Source organism: Trichechus manatus, unplaced genomic scaffold (genome assembly GCF_000243295.1).
Source record: "Trichechus manatus latirostris isolate Lorelei unplaced genomic scaffold, TriManLat1.0 scaffold00010, whole genome shotgun sequence".
NCBI lineage: Eukaryota > Metazoa > Chordata > Mammalia > Sirenia > Trichechidae > Trichechus > Trichechus manatus.
Window position 1 is genome coordinate 4210351 of NW_004443946.1, and position 19381 is coordinate 4229731.

The 19381-nt window shown below is 36.7% G+C and overlaps 1 protein-coding gene across 7 annotated transcripts in view; it reads right to left on the minus strand.

Annotated features, from left to right (window-relative positions):
- TXNDC16 (thioredoxin domain containing 16) overlaps nt 1-19381 on the minus strand; it is a 119740-nt gene that overhangs the window by 18054 nt on the left and 82305 nt on the right. For all 7 annotated transcript variants that reach the window (XM_023726186.1, XM_023726187.1, XM_023726188.1 and 4 more), the window contains 2 exons: nt 7473-7557; nt 5684-5822 (listed from right to left, as the gene is read on the minus strand). In XM_023726186.1, coding sequence (XP_023581954.1) covers nt 5684-5822; nt 7473-7557 — 224 coding nt within the window. The remainder of the gene's footprint in view (nt 1-5683; nt 5823-7472; nt 7558-19381) is intronic.

The window sequence follows — 19381 nt, forward strand, 5'->3', positions numbered from 1 at the left end:
AAAGTGTTGAAAAGCAAAGATGTCACCTTGAAGACTAAGGTGCGCCTGACCCAAGCCATGGTGCTTTCAATTGCCTCACAGGCATGTGAAAGCTGGACAATGAACAAGGAAGACCGACGAAGAATTGATGCCTTTCAACTGTGGTACTGGCAAAGAATATTGAATATACCATGGACTGCCAGAAGAACAAACAAATGTGTCTTGGAAGTACAGCCAGAATGCTCCTCAGAAGTGAGGATGGCGAGACTTTGTCTCATGTACTTTGGATGTGCTATCAGAAGAGACCAGTCCCTGGAGATGGACATCATGCTTGGTAAAGTGAAGGATCAGCAAAAAAGGAGAAGATCCTCAAGGAGATGGATTGACACAGTGGTTGCAATAATGGGCTCAAACACAGCAACAATTGTGAGGATGGCACAGGACCATGCAGTGTTTTTTCTGTTGAACACAGAGTCATTAGGAGTCGGAACCGATTCGACTAGACAGCACCTAACAACAAAGAACAGCAAAGCATCAAGACCAAATTTTTGACAATGGATTCATAGATATGACTCCAAATGCACAAGCAGCAAAAGAAAAAATAGATAAATTGGACGTCATCAAAAACTTTTGTGCATCAAAGGGCTTTATCAACAAAACGGAGAGACAACAGAATGGGAGAAACTATTTGGGAATCATGTATCTGATAATGGTTTACTACCCAGAATATATAAAGACCTCCTACAACTCAACAACAAAAAGAAAACAACCCAATTTAAAAATGGTCAAAGGACTTGAAAAGGTATTTCTCCAAAGAAGGTATACAAATTGCCAATAAGCACCTGAAAAGATGCTCAAGGTCATTAGTCATTAGGGGAATACAAATCAAAACCAGTGAGATACTACTTCACACCACTAGGATGGTTATCAGAAAAATGGAAACTAACAAGTGCTGACAAGTATGTGGAAAAACTGGAACCCTCATGTATCGCTGGTGGGAATGTAAAATGGTGCAGCTGCTATGAAAAAGTTTGGTAGTTCCTCAAAAAGTTAAACATATAAATTGCTATATAACTCAGCAATTCCCTCCTAGCTATATACTCAAAGGACTTGAAAAGCAGAGACTCAAGCAGGCACTTGTACACCAATGCTGACGGCAGTGTTTTCACAATAGCCAAAAGGTAGAAACAACCCAAGTGTCCATCAACAGATGAATGGATAAACAAAATGTGGTATATACATACAATGGAATACTACTCAGCCATAAAGAGAAATGAAGTTATGATTCCCATGACATGAATGAACCTTGAAAACATTATGCTGAGCAAAATAATCAAACACAAAAGTACAAATATTGTATGATCCTACTTATATGAAATATTTAAAATAGGCAAATACATAAAGACAAAAGTTTATCTGTGGTTACCAGGTGCTGGGGGAAGGGGAGAACGGAGAGTTATTCCATGAGGGGTAATGAGTTTGTTTGTGGTGATAAAAACTTTTGGAAATGTACAGTGGTAATGGCTGCACAACATGGTAAATATAATTGATGTCACTGACTTGTACACTTAAAATGGTTAAAGTGGCTAATTTTTTGTTATATATATTTTACCACAATAATTTCTTTTTTTAAAAAAAAAAAGGTCATTAAATGTGGTAATCAGAATATGACCTTTGACTATTTGAATATATAAGAGGGCCCCTGCCCTGGTGGCACAGTGGTTAAAGCGCTCAGCTGCTAACCAAAAAGTTGGCGGCTCGAACCCACCAGCCGCTCCACAGGAGAAAGATGTGGCAGTCTGCTTCCATAAAAATTTACAGCCTTGGAAACCCTAGGGAGCAGTTCTACTCTGTCCTATAGAGTCGCTACGAGTCAGAATTGATTCCATGCCAACAGGTTTGGTTTTCTGTCTGCTTGCTTGTTTTCTGTATTCTTAACTTATCCATGTTAAAAGCATAAAAAAGGAACTCAATTTATCTGAAGAAAATGATATTTCCTAACAAACAGGTCTAAGTGTGACAGCTTTGGACATATCTTTGCTTATGCAGTTAATTATTGTGTATTTCAGATTCAGGCATTATGTACCTGGCCTAATTTATTATCCCTCACGCATCTGTCAGTTTCTCATACTGTGGGGGCTTGCATGTTGCTGTGATGCTGGAAGCTGTGATGTCGTGGTGTTTACAAAGAATACTGAATATACCATGGACCGCCAAAAGTATGAACAAATCTGTCTTGGAAGAAGTACAACCAAAATGCTCCTTAGAAGCAAGGATGGTGAGACTACATCTCATATGCTTGGGACACATCATCAGGAGGGATCAGTCCCTACAGAAGGACATCATGCTTGGTAAAGTAGAGAGTCAGCATAAAAGAGGAAGACCCTTGACAAGACGGACTGACACAGTGGCTGCAACAATGGGCTGAAACATAACAATGACTGTGAGGATGGCACAGGACCAGGTAGTGTTTGGTCTGTTGTACAGAGGGTCACTATGAGTCGGAACCAACTTGACCACACCTAACAACAACAATTCATCCTCCAGTTCATTAAAATGAAAATTTTATGCCACATTTATCATCTGAGTGAATTTACTGTCTAGTCATTCACTCCCCTTTCCCATCCAAATGAGGGTTTAACCTAAGGTATTTCTTATGCCTAATCACAGGCCAGGAAATAAGCTTGCTGCTATCTGGCTCGTACATAGAGTCACTACATACTCTGGACTTAAACCTCCAACACATGGCAGCTTTAAGAATTTTAATGACTAGTTAAGGGTTTTAAAAATTGTGGAAAGCTCATAAACTAAAAGCAAAATATTTAATTTCTTCCATGAAACAAAATGAGACTAAATGGGTACACCAGCCCAGGGGCAAGAATGAGAATGCAGGAGGGGACAGGAAAGCTAGTAATGGGGTACCCAAGGTTGAGAAGGGTAGAGTGTTGACATGTCAAAGGGCTGGCAACCAATGTTACAAAACAATATACTATTTGTTTAATGAGAAACTAGTTTGCTCTGTAAAACTACATCTAAAGTAGAATAAAAAAAATTTAATTTTTATTATAGCTGTTCAGTATTTAGTTGAACACAGCAAATCAAAACATATTAAACTGAAACACTGCCACAATGCTTATTACATCCGTCTTAACTGTAAACAGATTTTGACAGTTGTTAAGTCTGCCCAAAGTTTATCACCCTTAAAGAATATAATCTCAAAGAGAAAAAAAATACCAATTTTTATCTATCAGATAGGCAAAGATAAAAGAGTAAAATGATACAAATCTTCTTCAGGCCAATACAGAAATATTTATCAGAAGCCTTAAAAATGTGTCTATTCATAGTACACAATACTGGGGAAACAAGCACAACTTGTCCAAGGCAAGGGCATGGAAGCTCCGTAGACATATCCAAACTCCCTGAGGGACCAAATTACTGGGCTGAGGGCTGTGGGGACCATGGTCTCAGGGAACATCTAGCCCAACTGGCATAACATAGTTTATAAAGAAAATATTCTACATTCTACCTTGGTGAGTAGCACCTGGGATCTTAAAAGCCTGTGAGCGGTCATCTAAGATACTCCACTGGTCTCACCCCTTTGAGTACAAGGGAGAATGAAGAAAACAAGATACAAGGGAAAGATTAGTCCAAAGGACTAACGGACCACAACTACCACAGCCTCCACCAGACTGAGTCCAGTATAACCACATGGTGCACAGCTACCACCACTGACTGCTCTGACAGGGATCACAATAGAAGGTCCCAGACAGAGCTGGAGGAAAATGTAGAACAAAATTCTAACTCACAAAAAAAGACCAGACTTACTGGCCTGACAGAGACTGGAGAAACCCCGAGAGTATGGCCCCCGGACACCCTTTTAGCTCGGTAATGAAGTCACTACCGAGGTTCACTGTTCAGCCAAAGATTAGACAGGCCCATAAAACAAAACAAGACTAGAGGGGCACAACAGCCCAGGGACAAGGACTAGAAGGCAGGAGGGGACAGGAAAGCTGATAATAGGGAACCCAAGGTTGAAAAGGGAGAGTGTTGACATGTTGTAGAGTTGTTAACCAATGTCATTAAAACAATATGTGTACTAATTGTTTAATGAGAAACTAGTTTGTTCTGTACATCTAAAGTACAATAAAAATATAAATAAAAAAAAAAACAACAAAACGTATCTATTCTTTGGACTACTAATTCAAATTCAAAGGATTTACCATAAGTATACCAAAAAAACCAAATCCACTGCCATCGAGTCAATTCCTACTCATAGCAACCCTACAGGACAGAGCAGAACTGCCCCCATAGGGTTTCAAGGAGTGGCTGATGGATTTGAACTGCCGACCTTTTGGTTAACAGCCAAAGGCTTAACCATTGTGCCACCAGGGCCCCACCATAAGCATAGAGTTATGGATACATGCAAAGATTATCTACAAGGATGTTCCCTGAGTTAAAAACAAATAAAAACAAGTTAAATATTCATCAATAGAAAAGTACAATATTATACACGTTAAAAATCAATACATGTATCTCCATTTCTTGATGGAAATGTTCCTCAACAAAGAAAGACAAACACACACATACACCCACAAACATTTGAAAGTTTAGGGACATATATCCCCAAATTTAAACTTGATTAGAAAGAGTATTGCTGATTCTAACTTTCTTCTTTATAGTTTTTTTTAATCTGACAAAAAGTTAACAGCTTACTATAATTCCAATAAAACTACTATATTATATATATGTGTGTTAAGAAAATATTTAATAACATGTCATTAAAGATAAAAATGTTACTTTAATAAATAATTTATAAAAGTATATCCTGAAAATACTAACTCAATGATTTACAATCTGTAAACCAAGGTCATAAACAGACTTAATAAAGACTAAGGTCATTTATTGGAGCCTAAAACATAATGTCATTTACATCATCATGGAAAAAAACCTAACAGGAGAATATTAATTCAGCATCTATATCTTATAATAGTGCTGACTTACTTTAGAAATGTAGAAAAGTATAAATTTATAATATTCTAGTCATGTTTAATAAAAATGCAAAACAAGTGAAATTAAGTAACCTAGGTTATACATGTTGTACCCTTGAACCCACTATTATACAAAGTAACACATAAGAAAAGGCCTTTCATGAGACAGCATTTTGTCCTAAAGCTGAATAAATAAGAATAGTTGCAAACATTTGCTGAATATTTTATCATGGGCCAGACACAGTACAGTAAGCACTGTACAGTAAGATATATTCTCATTTAGTCCTCACAATAACTTTCTGCAGCAGGTGATACTATCACTTACATTTTACACATGTGGAAACTGAGGCACAGAGAAGTTAACACACAGCCAGCAGGGAATCAAGCAAGTATTTGAAGCCAAGCAGTCTGATGCTCTGGAATCCAGGAACTCTGTATCAAGCCTCAGCCTAGATCAAGTACTTCAACTGATCATCAGTCATACTAGTCTCAGCAAGAAAAATAATCCAAAGACATGTAGTCTTTTGGCAGTGCACTAGAGAAGCTGTATGCATAATAAGTGAACAATAAATAAGAGCAATCCAATGAGTCTTCAGCTCACAAAACATCATGCCCTGTGCCAGCAAAATCTGCAAGATCATGTATTAAAATACACTATGTTTAACTGATCTAGATCTTCTATTTCAAATAACATCCTTGTTATAAAATATACTCACAAATGTTTCCAGTAACGCGTTTGTTATTATTTGAACTATGTCTTGGGCCTGGGTGTTAGCCAGTGGAATGCTCTCTATTTTTCCTTCTTTGTGTCTGGCAAGCAGCAGGGCTGGAATAGTTGTAGTGTATTTATTTGACCTATGGAGAAATGTAGTATTAAAACTCACAACCAAAATATAACAAGTCATCAAAAACATGAAAAATTAGACCAGGAGAGGTCACAGTGCGAGACAGCAAACAGGTAACCCTCCTGCTAAGGAAAAAATGAACTCAATTCCAAAGAAACTAATCTTCAACATGAGGCTATTCAAGGAAGTTCATGAGTTTTGACAACCTAGATTAAAAGAAAGCAACAGATAATAATCTAGCCAGAATTTTTTTTCTAGACAACTTAACTCATCAAGAAAATGTCTGAACAGGATTTAGAAAACACTGAATGGTTCTCAACCTTTTTGGACTGCTTACCACACTGGAGAGTAAGGAGATGGGCATTTATTAAATGCCTACTATTTGCCAGGAACAATCCTAGGTGCTTCAGTTAAGTTTTCGTTTAACCCTCAAAACAGCTCTATGAAGCAGCACTATCACCTGCATTTTACAGATGAGAAAACTGGGACACAGAGAGTGATAAATGGCGGAGATAAGATTCAAACTGAGAAACTCTACACACAAAGACTGCTCCCTCACTCTACAACTCAAATCCCCCTACTTTTGCTTATTAAACCTAAAAGAAAAATTTCTCAATAGGAAAAACGCTTTGTGTGAAACTCAAAGATTCATATCATATGTAAAAACTTAATTAATGCCAAAGTACAGACACTATATTATTATAAGCACTAGCAGAGGCACAATCTTCAAATCACCTAGAGGACCCTCTTAGCTAACTATTTGGTCATAAACAAAACACTGAAAACTAGTCTAGTTCTTTCGACTATAGTTAAATGCACAATGACAGCAGAGTAAAAGAAGATAGCAGGTGATTATTCTTGTGTCAGGTCTATATGTCTCATATTTCCTAAAGATCTGGAGTTCAGTATTTACTTTTTAGAAATCACTGATTTCACAGATAAAACAAGAGCTTGATCATCAACAGCATATGTCACCAGTGTTCAGGGTGAAAGATGATTTAAATTCAGAAATCACAGTAAGTAACATAGTTAGAAGGTAAGAAAGACAAACTACTAGGGCTTAACAACTCCAGTGGCACCTGAAAATAAGCCATTATTGCAGAATGTGATGTGTATTAATGATATTTTTCAAACTTGCAGTTCAGTCCTTCATTCTGCAACAGCTAAATTATTCTGATAGTCCATAGAAGCAGACTATCTTTTACAAATAAAGCAACTTAAATGGCTGGAAAAGTATTAAGTACATGTCTGCATAACTTAAAATTAGGTATTTAGTATAGCTGCATCACCTAAAACTCCAGGAGAAATATGCAAGTATGGAAAAACCCTGGTTTTTTAATATACTTTAGTGGCAAATAAAAACCCAGACTCTCAAGAAGTAAAATTCTCATAAAGACTATTACTACTCTAAAGAGCCAAAACTACAGGTACTAGAACCCAAAGAGGAAAATTATAGAAGGATGAAGATGTATGAATTCAGAATCCAGAAAGAATCTAAATAGCTTTGTACTTTGAAGATCTTCCTAGAAGAAAATTTAAAAATTTAGTAAATTGTATGTTATGCTGCTACCCTATATTCCTTCATCAACTGTGTAAAGAAAAACAACACGTTTCTTGCATAACTTCATCTTCATTAAAATGAGAACAGCAATAAACTTACAATATCAAAACATCTTCTTCAGAATAAACTCCAGTGATGACATAGCCTCTTAGATAGTTTCCTGCTTCAGTGAAGTCTTCTATTGCTATAAATACATAAACAATAAAAATTTGAATACTTTAAAAGTTATGTGACCTATTCAACTGATAACCATATTTGTAGACAGTAGTACTTTATTATCAATTAATTACAAAGATAAATATTTAATTGCAGACACCTTACATAACTTAGTTGTTCTACAATAAATCTGCGGCTTTTTATGAAACTTCTTGATTATTACAGAAATGTAAATTGATGTAATACAACTATGGTTCCCTAAATAAATATACTCCAACGTGATTTATAAGATTTATAGCACTCTAATCAAACCGAACGGAAACCCTGGTGGTGTAGTGGTTAAAAGTTCAGCTGCTAACCAAAACGTCTGCAGTTCGAATCCACCAGGCGCTCCCTGGGGCAGTTCTACTTTGTCCTATAGGGTTGCTATGAGTCGAAATCGACTCATCAGCAACGGGTTTGGTTTGGTTTAATCATACCGAGGAGTCTCTGGATGGTGCAATCGGTTAACATTCTCGGCTGCTAACCAAAAGGTTAGAAGTTTGAGTCCACCCAGAGGCACCTCAGTAGAAAAGCTTGATGATCTACTTCCAAAAAATCAGCCATTGAGAACCCTACAGAGCACAGTTCTACTCTGACACACACGAGGCTGCCATGAATCAGAACTGACTTGACAGCAACTGGTTAGTCATACAGAGTTACTGAATTTATATTTGTTGCTTTTTAATTTACTCCTAAGGCAGGGCAAATGGAGGCAGCTGCCCGATATACAGCCTGAAAAGAGAAGTGGGTGTGTAAAATAATGTGTACCTTATAGTCACAGAATGTAAAAGCACCTCTATGCATAGAAAAAAAAAAATAAGAGAAGACTGGAAATTCTAGACCCCTAACAGTGTCTGTATTAGGGTTGTGCAATTTGAGATGGTGTGTCTTCTTTTTTGATTTCCCGTATTTTCTATGTTTTTTTTACTTCTGAGCATTCATTTGTGTATCAACCTGTTCTCATTTATTAAGATGTACATATTTAAAATAAAAACTGTTATTTCTGTAGCTTTCTGAATACATTTTCACAAATGTTAGCATATTCTAGATCATGTGACTATCTTACAACCAAGAAGCAATTTGTGGACTAATGAGAAAAGAGTAGAAGTGGACATATAGGTAAGTGATCCATTATTACCAAGCAAAGGCCAAATGATAGCTCAGCTCACTGTACAAAATGTTTCGTAACAGTTCAAAAAAGACTGGAGATGCCTAGGAAAGCATGGCCCCTGGACTCTCTATCACCCCAGAACTAAAACAATTTCCGAGGCCAACTCTTCAGACGGATTGGACTGGACTGTGGGACATAAAGTGATACTTGCGAACAATGTGCCTCTTCGTCAAGTAGATACAAGAGACCAAAGGGGCAGCTTCTGTCCAGAGGTGAGATGGGAAGGCAGAGAGAGTTAGGAGCTGGCTGAATGTTCATGGGGAATCAGGGGCGGAGGGGAGGAGGGTGCTGTCGCAGAATGGGGTGAGCGGTTGGGGTCTCATAACAATGTATGTTAAAAAAAAAAAAATTCTGTATGGGAGACTAACTTGAAATGTAAACTTCATTTAATTACAACAATAAAAAAAAAGGTGGAAACAACTGAAATGTCTACCAACAGATGATTGGATAAACAAAATATGGTATAGATACACAGCGGAATACTACTCAGCCATAAAAAGAAACGAAGTCCTGATACATACCACTACATGAATGAATCTTCAAAACATTATGCAGAGTGAAATAAGTCAGTCACAAAAAGACAGATATTGTATGATTTCACTTACATGAAATAAGCAAATATATAGAAACCAAAGATTAGTAGTGGTTAGTAGGAGGAAGGTGGGAATTTCTGCACAGGAGACATTGACTTTTTGTTAATGTTGGTAGAAGGATTTGGAAAAGGATAGTGAGAATTGTACAATTTGAAGAATGTAATCAATGTCACTGAATTGTACATGTAGAAATTGTTGAGACGGCATATTTTTTGTTATATATATTTTCACCAGAATTAAAAAAAAAAATAGTTCAAAAAGAAAAATGTTGATGGAAGAAGATTAGTAGCATAGGATTGCTAACCCCCAAAGATCTGCACCTTAGGAGCCAGCACTATATTCATGATGTGTGATCATCAACACCATCAGCATCAGGTAACTTTACAAGATTTTTTTCTTTAAAAAGGGTACATACATTCCACAGGACCGAGAAAAACCGTCTATGGGAAGGCAAACTTATTAGGGCAGCATAATCAGCTGGTAGGCAACATAGGGAGGTTCACTCATAATCATGAATTTAATGAGAAACCAGCTAAAATATTTCTTTAGCCTGTGTTACACCAAACTAGAAAATATTCGTAAGACAACTGGAAAGGACTGAGTACCTACATTTTCATTTCTAAGAGAAAACAGAGCTAAATTTCAATAAGTAATTGATGATCTTTATTTAAAGCAGTTATAATGGAATCTGTCTCAGCTTCTTTTCTTTTTATATAAGTGACAATGGAAAAATATACTAATATTCCCATATAATTTTTTCATACAGAAGCCTGTCTACTCATGAATGTGTTTCTGAAAAGCTCTTCATGAACCCACTTGTTCATAAACTCCAAGTGGCTTGTGGGGGACAGGGTTTAAGACTGTAGACTTTATACGCATTTCCATTTCTATTATATCAGAGTATAAATTTTCCTCCAAAGCTTTAAACCCAGGCATATTCTTCTCCTCTTTGGTGAAATTGTATAGGCGTCAGTATACATGACAACCCCAAATTCAAGGAATTATTTCACTTTCTAAATAAAAAGATAAAGTTTTTGGGGGGCCACCATAAATATATTTAGGATGTAGATATAAATGGTGACTTATGATATTTAGTTGTTTAACTATATATATTTTTAATTGCATAAAATATAGATTAATATGCTAATTTAGCAATATTGTTCTTTTCTACTGTCACTTTTTATTGAATAGTTAAATTTATACACACACGTATATACATACATCTATTTCCTAACTCTGTCAGCTGAAAGGATCAAGAAACAAGAATATCCAATAACTATAAGCACTCCTAGCCCCCAAATCTTGGTTTCTATATTCAATTCTCCACTAAAAAGAACCTAGACTCCTTGGAGAAACAGCTGATTCTAGAGAGAAGGTTGAGAACATCTTGTGCCAAAACATAAGGACATGTTCAAAGAATGACGGAAACATGTCAAAAGGACATAGGTGTCAGATTGAAGGCGCTCTCAGCCAAATTTGGGACAATTCGAGCAAACTAATGATAGTGACAGATTACAATCCACTAAATGAAAGAAGTCACGAGTCCATACTGATAAATAAACAACCAAGGAGAAAGGAGAGCTCTTTTGTACAATATTATCCCAATTAATAAGTATAGAAGGGATGATGGACTTAGAAATTTTCCATTTGGCAACCGTTACAGTAATAACTGTTTCAGGCAATGGATTCTAAATCTAGAGTTCAAAATTATGATGCAGAATAGAACACTTACAGTTTCAAGGTATCTCCCCCACAAGATACTTGTTAATTACAAAGAAAAAAAACATAACCTTCTAGTAGACAGACCTGGCAGGCAGACACACCTTAGCAAAATGATTAACAGTGATGAAAAATGATCACTATCACACTCTACCTGATATTATGCCCTAAGAATATATCACTTCTATGGTATTCATACCAAAAATGCATAACCTGAATCTAATCATGAGGAAACATCAGAATCGAAGAACGTTCTATAATATAACTGACTTGTACTCTTTTATTAAAAAAGTGTCAGTATCTTAAAGACTGAGGAATTATTCTAGATTAAGAGACAAAAGGCCATGATAATAGGTGCAATCTGTGACCCAGGATTTTCTTTTGCTATTGGGACAACTGGCAAAATCTGAGTAAAGTCTACAGATTAGATAATAGTGTTATATCAGTGTTCATTTTATGAGTTGGTAATTGTAGCGTTGTTATGTAAGAGAATGTTCTCGTTTTTTTATAAAACACACACTTAAGTACTTAAGGGTAAAGGGGCATCATATCTACAACTCATATTCAAATTATTTCTAAAAATATATATTCATATATAGAGACAGAAAAGGATAAAGCAAAAGTAGTAAAACGTTAACGTGGGGAATCTGAGTGGAGAACATACAGGAATCCTTTGTACTTTGAAATTTTCCTGTATCTCTGCAATTATGTCAAATAAAAAGTTAAAAAATAATTACACCAAATTCTTTACATGTGCCTTTGGTATCAGTATCCTCCCTATCACAGAGTCACCTTTCGAGCTATCAGATACAGCATTTCTGAACTCATATGAGACACTGTCAATGGCTTTGTTTTCCCAAACTATAGGCAGTCCCCAGCTTCTAAAAGAGATCCGTTCCTAAGTGTGTCTTTAAGGCAGATTTGTAGGTAAGTCGGAACAGATGCATACGGTTCTTATTTAGCCTTACTTTTGTACAAGACAAGACTTGAAGCCTTTTCAACTATTTAAAAGCTGCACGCGCAACAAGGGAAGGTGATTGTAATGAAGAACTGGTTGTCGGTAGGGGTTAGTTCAATTGTTTCAAAGTGAGGGCAAATTTACATAACATTAAAGGGCAAGTGTGAGTTGTCCGCAAGCCGGATGTTCATAACCCAAAGACCTACTGTATAAGTACTCATTTTTATAACACGATGGACAATTGGTTTGTCTATTTATTTATTCATTCTAATGTACCACTTTTTAAAAGTAATCTCTAAATAGCTTGTTTTGTAATGATTTTGAAGACATGCCCCTACGGGGAAAAATGACTAAGTATATTTTAAAATTTTGCCAATTCCATAAGGTAACCTCTGTATGCACCAAAGCCAGAGCTGACTGGTTAAGTTAATGACTCTCCTCAAATACTCTGAAGTTCAAAATTTAGTAATCAAAGAGTGTTTCAAAATACAAAAGCTTTTATAAGGACTTGACTATAAGGAGACTCCTTTTCTGAAAAATATTACGAGGTAAAAGAGAAACCTTGTTTTGTATTTGGCAAATACTGCACATGGTACTGGGCATCTTTTTCTAACATAACATTTCATCTACATTAACAATGTTCTGAAAAAAAAAGTCTCCCTCTTTGTTCTCTGCAAAGTGCTAGGGAATTTCTTAGCAGCCTCATTATCTGTATTCACTGCTCACAGTGGTCACTCACATTGGGGTGCAGATTCAACTGGCCTGGACACCTATGGAATTATCCTTGTCTTCCAAGAAAAGTTTCATCAACAGCACTTTCATCAAGGCTGGCTTTTGAAACTTCAAACTCTTTAGCTCCTTCTGAATTAAAATTAGTCCAAGTCTCTGCTGTGGAAGTTGATTTCCAAGCTGCATCTAAAAACATCATATTCTACTTTGATTGTTTTTGTTTATCTACTGCCGACTGACTATTACACAGGCATAGCACATTCCACAAGTTGCAGATTTTTTCCTACTGTTAAAGGAATGATCTCATATGCAGCATTTTCTCACTACTTGTTTTAATCTCTCCTTTTGTTTTTACTGTAATAATATATCTATTTAGCAGCATATTCTATACATTTACTATTTCTGCACTTATCAGACTAAGTAAACACACTACGCTCTGGAACAATAGTGTAGTGTGGACTAAAATTACTATGCATAATGACTAATACCATCTGCTGGAGGAGAGAGCAGTTGACCTTTGGTCTGAGATATAACTTTTGTTCATATGTATAAAAGAGTGTAAACAGAGAGTTGCTGTAGATGTTAAATTTTTTTGATATCCAATACCATGGAGACCAGCATTTCAACTAATCAAAATTTCAGTTAATCTAAGTTAATTCACAGCATCTAACTGTCACTTCCACAACTCATTTTACACCTATCTCTGTCTATAACCTCAAACAAATACTGGCTTCTTTGAAATAAACCACACTGAGGGCCTGAAATTTTAGAAAAAAGAGGCAAGATAAGAAAAAGGCAGCAGACCACCAAAGCAAAAAAAAGACACTTCAATTCAACGTGAAATTTTGAAATCTTAAAATATTCTCAAACACACAAGAAATACTGGATAAAAATACAATTTTATTTTAAATATTCTGAGCGCTGAAAATAAATACTTTTTAATTTATAGTAAAAGCTCCAAGTTTTATCAATAAAAATGCATACCTATTTGCTTTACAGTCACAACTGTGAAAATGCATATGTCAAAGGATTATACATGTAAACACAGCAGGGACTTGCTATCAAAATTATGAAATATACTAACTTAGTATGTAGAATACACTAAGTTTCTCTCATATTAGTACTAAACTTTGACTTACACACTCATGCACAAGGCTATCCTATTTTGTATATGCTCTTGTTCTTTTTTGTTTGTTTTGTTTCGGTTGTTTGTTTTTTGTTTTGTTTTTTACCAGAAGAGGTTCCTGTCATCTGTAATAATGTTGACTTGCCTTAAACTCCTGATTATGCCTCCAAGACAGATGCCCAATGAAAGAAGCATGGCCAAAGAAGAAGCAAAAGAAGAAATACAAAGGTAGAAGAAAACAGTCTTTTATCTTAATTTTAAATTTATGGATTTCTAAATTGTGAGTACAATGTCAAAGAATACACTCATTATGCTAAAAATAAAGTTCATTCAGACTTCCGGGCAGCGTGGCACTATAGACAGAAGCACCACACCGTCCCTCCACAGCAAACATCTGAAAAACTAAGTCAAACAGAGACACACGTCAATCCTGAAACCCTAAGCATCAAATGAAGAGATAAACAACTCAGCCAAGCACCAAATGGAATAAGAAACTGACAGAGAGCAGACAGCAAGGAGAGATACGTGCAGAGGTCCCCTATTAGCTAACGCTGCACGAATCCTCCATCTTGGACTCCTATCCGAGGTCGGCAAACCGGGGATACAAGAAAGCAGCTTCGCAGAGCTTCCAGCAGGAGACATAAAAACCAGTAACCAGCAATACACGCTTTCCCACACCCCACCTTTCTACACCCCCACTCGCCCTTCTCTGCTTCCTGTGGCCACAGTGTCTTGGCCGGGAAGCACCAGCTTCACCCAAGTGCCACTTGGATTCCACCTGCTCGCACTGGCCGGCTCCCTGAGTGCCATTTGTTGGCTGCTGGTGTTCCTTTTTTCCACTTCTTTAGATTTCTTCCTTACTTCTCACCACCTCCACCTCTTTTCTCTCAAATACCTGGCTCCATGTGCCATCTTTGCTTCTTCATGAAAGGCTGCGAAACACCACTCAACTGTGAAATTGTTTCCCGGCCTGTACTGCCACACTGGTAGGACCCATGAGGCTTTTTGTTTGTTTGTTCTGATTTGTTCTATTTTGATTTGTTTGTTTTCTTTTTCTTTTCTTGGCTTGGGAGCCCCTTCTAGCTGGGCAGTCATGCACAGCTTGGGAGCTACTCCCTTACTCTGTGCATACGCGCACTAGGATCCCTGGGGGCATTTCTTTTTTCTTGTTTTTGTTTATTTGTTTGTTTGTTTTGTTTTCTTCTCTCTCTTTTTCTCTTTCTTCATCTTTCGGTTTCTCATCTCTTGATACCTAACTTCTCTTCCTGTCTACTGAATACCTGGCACTGTTTGACACCTCTACCCTTCTAGCCAGGCCGTACTTCACGGCCTGGGAACAACTTCCCCAGTCCTCACAGCCACACTGGTGGGATCCCTGGGAGCTTTTCTTTTTTCTAATTTTTAGTTATCCATATTTTTCTTTAACCCTTTTTCTTATTTTTCTTTTTGTTTTTCTCCATTTCTCAGTCTCTCATCTCTCCACTCCAACGGCAAGCTCCCTTGGCACTCTTTTTTGTTTGTTTGTTTGTATATTTTTGGCTCCTGTTCCTCTCTCCTCTTTCCCGTACCCATCTTAGCTCCACACATCACAATCTTCCCTCTCCTTCCTGCCTACTGCACCATACACTGAACATCACACCCCCAAGCAGCACAGGCATGGCCTACCGGAACCTGCCCTGTACTGATTCCTAGCCTCTGCATTCAGCCCTAGTATGTGCCACGAACAACCCATCCCAGCAACTCCCCTTCAGCTGGACCTGCCCTGCTGTACCATACCTGAGAAACTGACCCTGCCCAATGGAGAAGGAGGCAAAAAGTATCGTGCTTACAGACAACGAACAACAAAGAATGCACAGCCGGCCTGCTCAGACATAACCAAATAAAACAAAAAAGCAAGACAAAACAATCTACAATCAATAAATGAGGAAAATGGACTACTGAATGTCTCAAAGACAACAGACAATATCAAAACATATACAAAAACAGGACAGGATGGTTCCAGCAGGCGTTCAAAATAAAACACCAGATGACATTCCAGTAGAAGAAAAGGCACTAAAACTACCTGATAAGGGAATTCAAACCTCTAATATTCAGAGCTATCCAAGAGCTGAAGCAAAAAGCAGACAAAAATGATGAAAAAACAGACAAATTCCTGGAAAAGGCAGAAAAATTCATGGAAAATACCGACAAAAAAATGGAAGAATTCAGGAAAATAATACAGGAACAAAAAAGCTAAACTAAATTCGCAACTACAAATTATACAAAAACAATTAGAAATCCAAAAGATAAATAACAAGATTTCAGACATGGACAGTATCATAGAAGGGCTGAGGAGCAGGTTTGAAATGATGTAAGACAAGATCAGCGAAACTGAAGACAAACACTTGGATACAACTCTGAGAAAAATCAGAAAAAAGAACAAACAAAAATGAAGGAACCTTGAGAATTATGTGGGATACAAACAAAAGCAAAAATTTGCGAGTGATAGGAGTTCCAGAAGAGGGGAAGAAAACAGAAAACACAGAGAGGATTATTGAAGAACTGCTGACAGAAAACTTCCTCAATATCATGAAAGATGAAAAGGTGACCATCCAAGAAGCTCAACAAACTCCATATAGGATAGACCCCAAAAGAAAATCACCAAGGCATATCATAATCACACTCACTAAAACCAAAGACTAACAAAGAATTCTGAGAGCAGCTCAAGAAAAACAAGAAGTCACATACAGAGGAGAAACAATAAGACTAAGCTCGGATTATTCGGCAGAAACCACGCAGGCAAGAAGGCAATGGGATAAAATATATAAAACATTGAAAGAAAAAAAAATGCCAGCCAAGAATAATATATCCTGCAAAATTCTCATTCAAATATGATGGTGAAATTATGACATTTCCAGATAAACAGAAATTAAGGGACTATCTAAAAACCAAACCAAACTTACAAGAATTATTAAAGGGAGTTCTTCGATCTGAGAACAAACTTCAGACCACAGGCTGAATCCACAATGCAGGATCATACCAGCCAGATACCAACTGAGGAAATGAACTCTCAAGGACTATCCAAAACCAAAAGAATTACAACAGAGAACCAGAGAGGTTAATCTGTAAATGACAACAACATCAGAACAACGAAAGAGGGAATAAACTGTGTATGTATACAGCCTTCTAATGGAGAGGAAGGAAAGGTAATACCAAGTAATAACAGACTGGTTCAAACCTAAGAAGATAAGGGTAAATTTCAAGGTAACCACAAAGAAAGTTAACAAACCTACTCATCAAAACAAAGAAGAAAAACAAAGTCTCAGTAAAAACAAAACCTACAAAAACAAAACAAATGTAGAAAAATCCACAAACAAAAGGAATTCAGCACAGGAGAGTAAGAGGAACAAAGAAAACCTCAGCACCACAAAAAAAAAAGCACTACAAAATGACAGCAATAAACTCAAACCTACCAGTAATTACACTGAATGTAAATGGCCTAAATGTACCCATTAAGAGACGAAGAGTGACAGAATGGATAAAAAAAAAACAAGAATCCATCAATTTGCTGTCCACAAGAGACATACCATAGAAACAAAGATGTAAATTTATTAAAAATCAAAGGATGGAAAAACTATATCAAGCAAACAGCTATCAAAAAAAAAGCAGGAATGGCAGATAAAATAGACAGATAAAATAGATTTTAAAACAAAATCCACCATAAAAGACAAAGAAGTACACTATACAATGAATAAGGAGACAATCCATCATGAAGACATAACCATAATAAATATCTATACAACCAATGAAAGGGCTCTCAAATACATAAAATAAATTCGAGCAGCACTGAAAAGAGAAACTGGCAGTTCCACAATAATAGTAGGAGACATCAACACACCTCTCTCAGTAAAGGACAGAACATCTAGAAAGAAACTCAACAAAGATACAGAAGACCTAAAGGACACAATCAGCCAACTTGACCTCATAGACATATATAGAACACTCCACCCAACAGCTGCAAAGTACACATTCTTTTCCAATGCACATGGAACATTCTCCAGAATAGACCACATCTTAGGCCACAGAGCAATCCTCAACAAGATCCAAAACATTGAGATAATACAAAGTATCTTCTCTGACCACAATGCCATCAAGGTAGAAATTAACAACAGAAAGAGCCAGGAAAAAAAATTAATTACATGGAAACTGAATAACACCCTGCTTACAAACCACTGGGTAATAGAAGAAATCAGAGATGGAATCAAAAATTCCTAGACTCAAATGAGAATGAAAACACTTCATACTAAAACCTTTGGGACACAGCGAAGGCAGTCCTCAGAGGACAATTTATAGAAATAGATGCACACATCAAGAAAGAAGAAAGGGACAAAATCAAAACATTAACTAAACGGCTTGAACATATAAAAGAGAAGAGCAAATAAACACCACAACCACTAGAAGAAAGGAAATAATAAACATCAGAGCAGAAATAAATGAAATAGAGAATAGAAAAACAATAGAAAGAATCAGCAAAACCAACAGTTGGTTCTTTGAAAGGATCAACAAAATTGACAAACCACTGGCCAGACTGACAAAAGAAAAACAGGAGAGGACACAAATAACCCAAGTAAGAAATGAAAGGGCGGACATTACAACAGACCCAACAGAAATAAAAAGGATCAGAACAGAGTATTATGAAACACTAAACTCCGACAAATTAGAAAACCTCGACAAAATGGATAAATTTCTAGAAACACACTACCTACCCAAACTAATACAAAGTGATGCTGAAAATCTGAACAGATCCATAACAAGAGAAGAGACTGCAAAGGTAATAAAAAAAAACTCCCAACAAGAAAAAGCGCTGGCCCAGATGGCTTTCACTGGAGCATTCTACCAAACATTCAGAGAAGCGCTTATACCAGTACTACTCAAAACTATTTCAGAACACAGAAAAGGAAGCAACACTTTCAAATTCATTCTATGAAGCCAGCATAACCCTGATACCAAAACCAGGCAATGAAGCCACAAAAAAAGAAAGTTACAGACCAATATCTCTCATGAATATAGATGCAAAAATTCTCAACAAAATCTAGCTAATAGAATTCAGCATCATATCAAAAAAATAATACACCACAACCAAGTAGGATTCCTACCAAGTATACAAGGATGGTTCGACATTAGAAAATCAATCAACGTAATCCACCACGTAAGTAAAAGGAAAGAAAAGAATAACATGATCATCTCAATAGATGCAGAAAAGGCATTCGACAAAGTCCAACACCCATTCCTGATAAAAATTCTCAATAAAATAGGTATAGAAGGAAAATTTCTCAACATAATAAAGGGCATCTATGCAAAACCAACAACCAACATCCTTCTTAACGGAGAGAGGCTGAAAACATTCCCCTTGAGAACAGGAACAAGACAAGGATGTCCTTTATCACCACTCCTATTTAACATTGTGCTGGAAGTTCTAGCTAGAGCAATAAGGCAAGAAAAAGAAATAAAGGGCATCCAAATTGGTAATGAAGA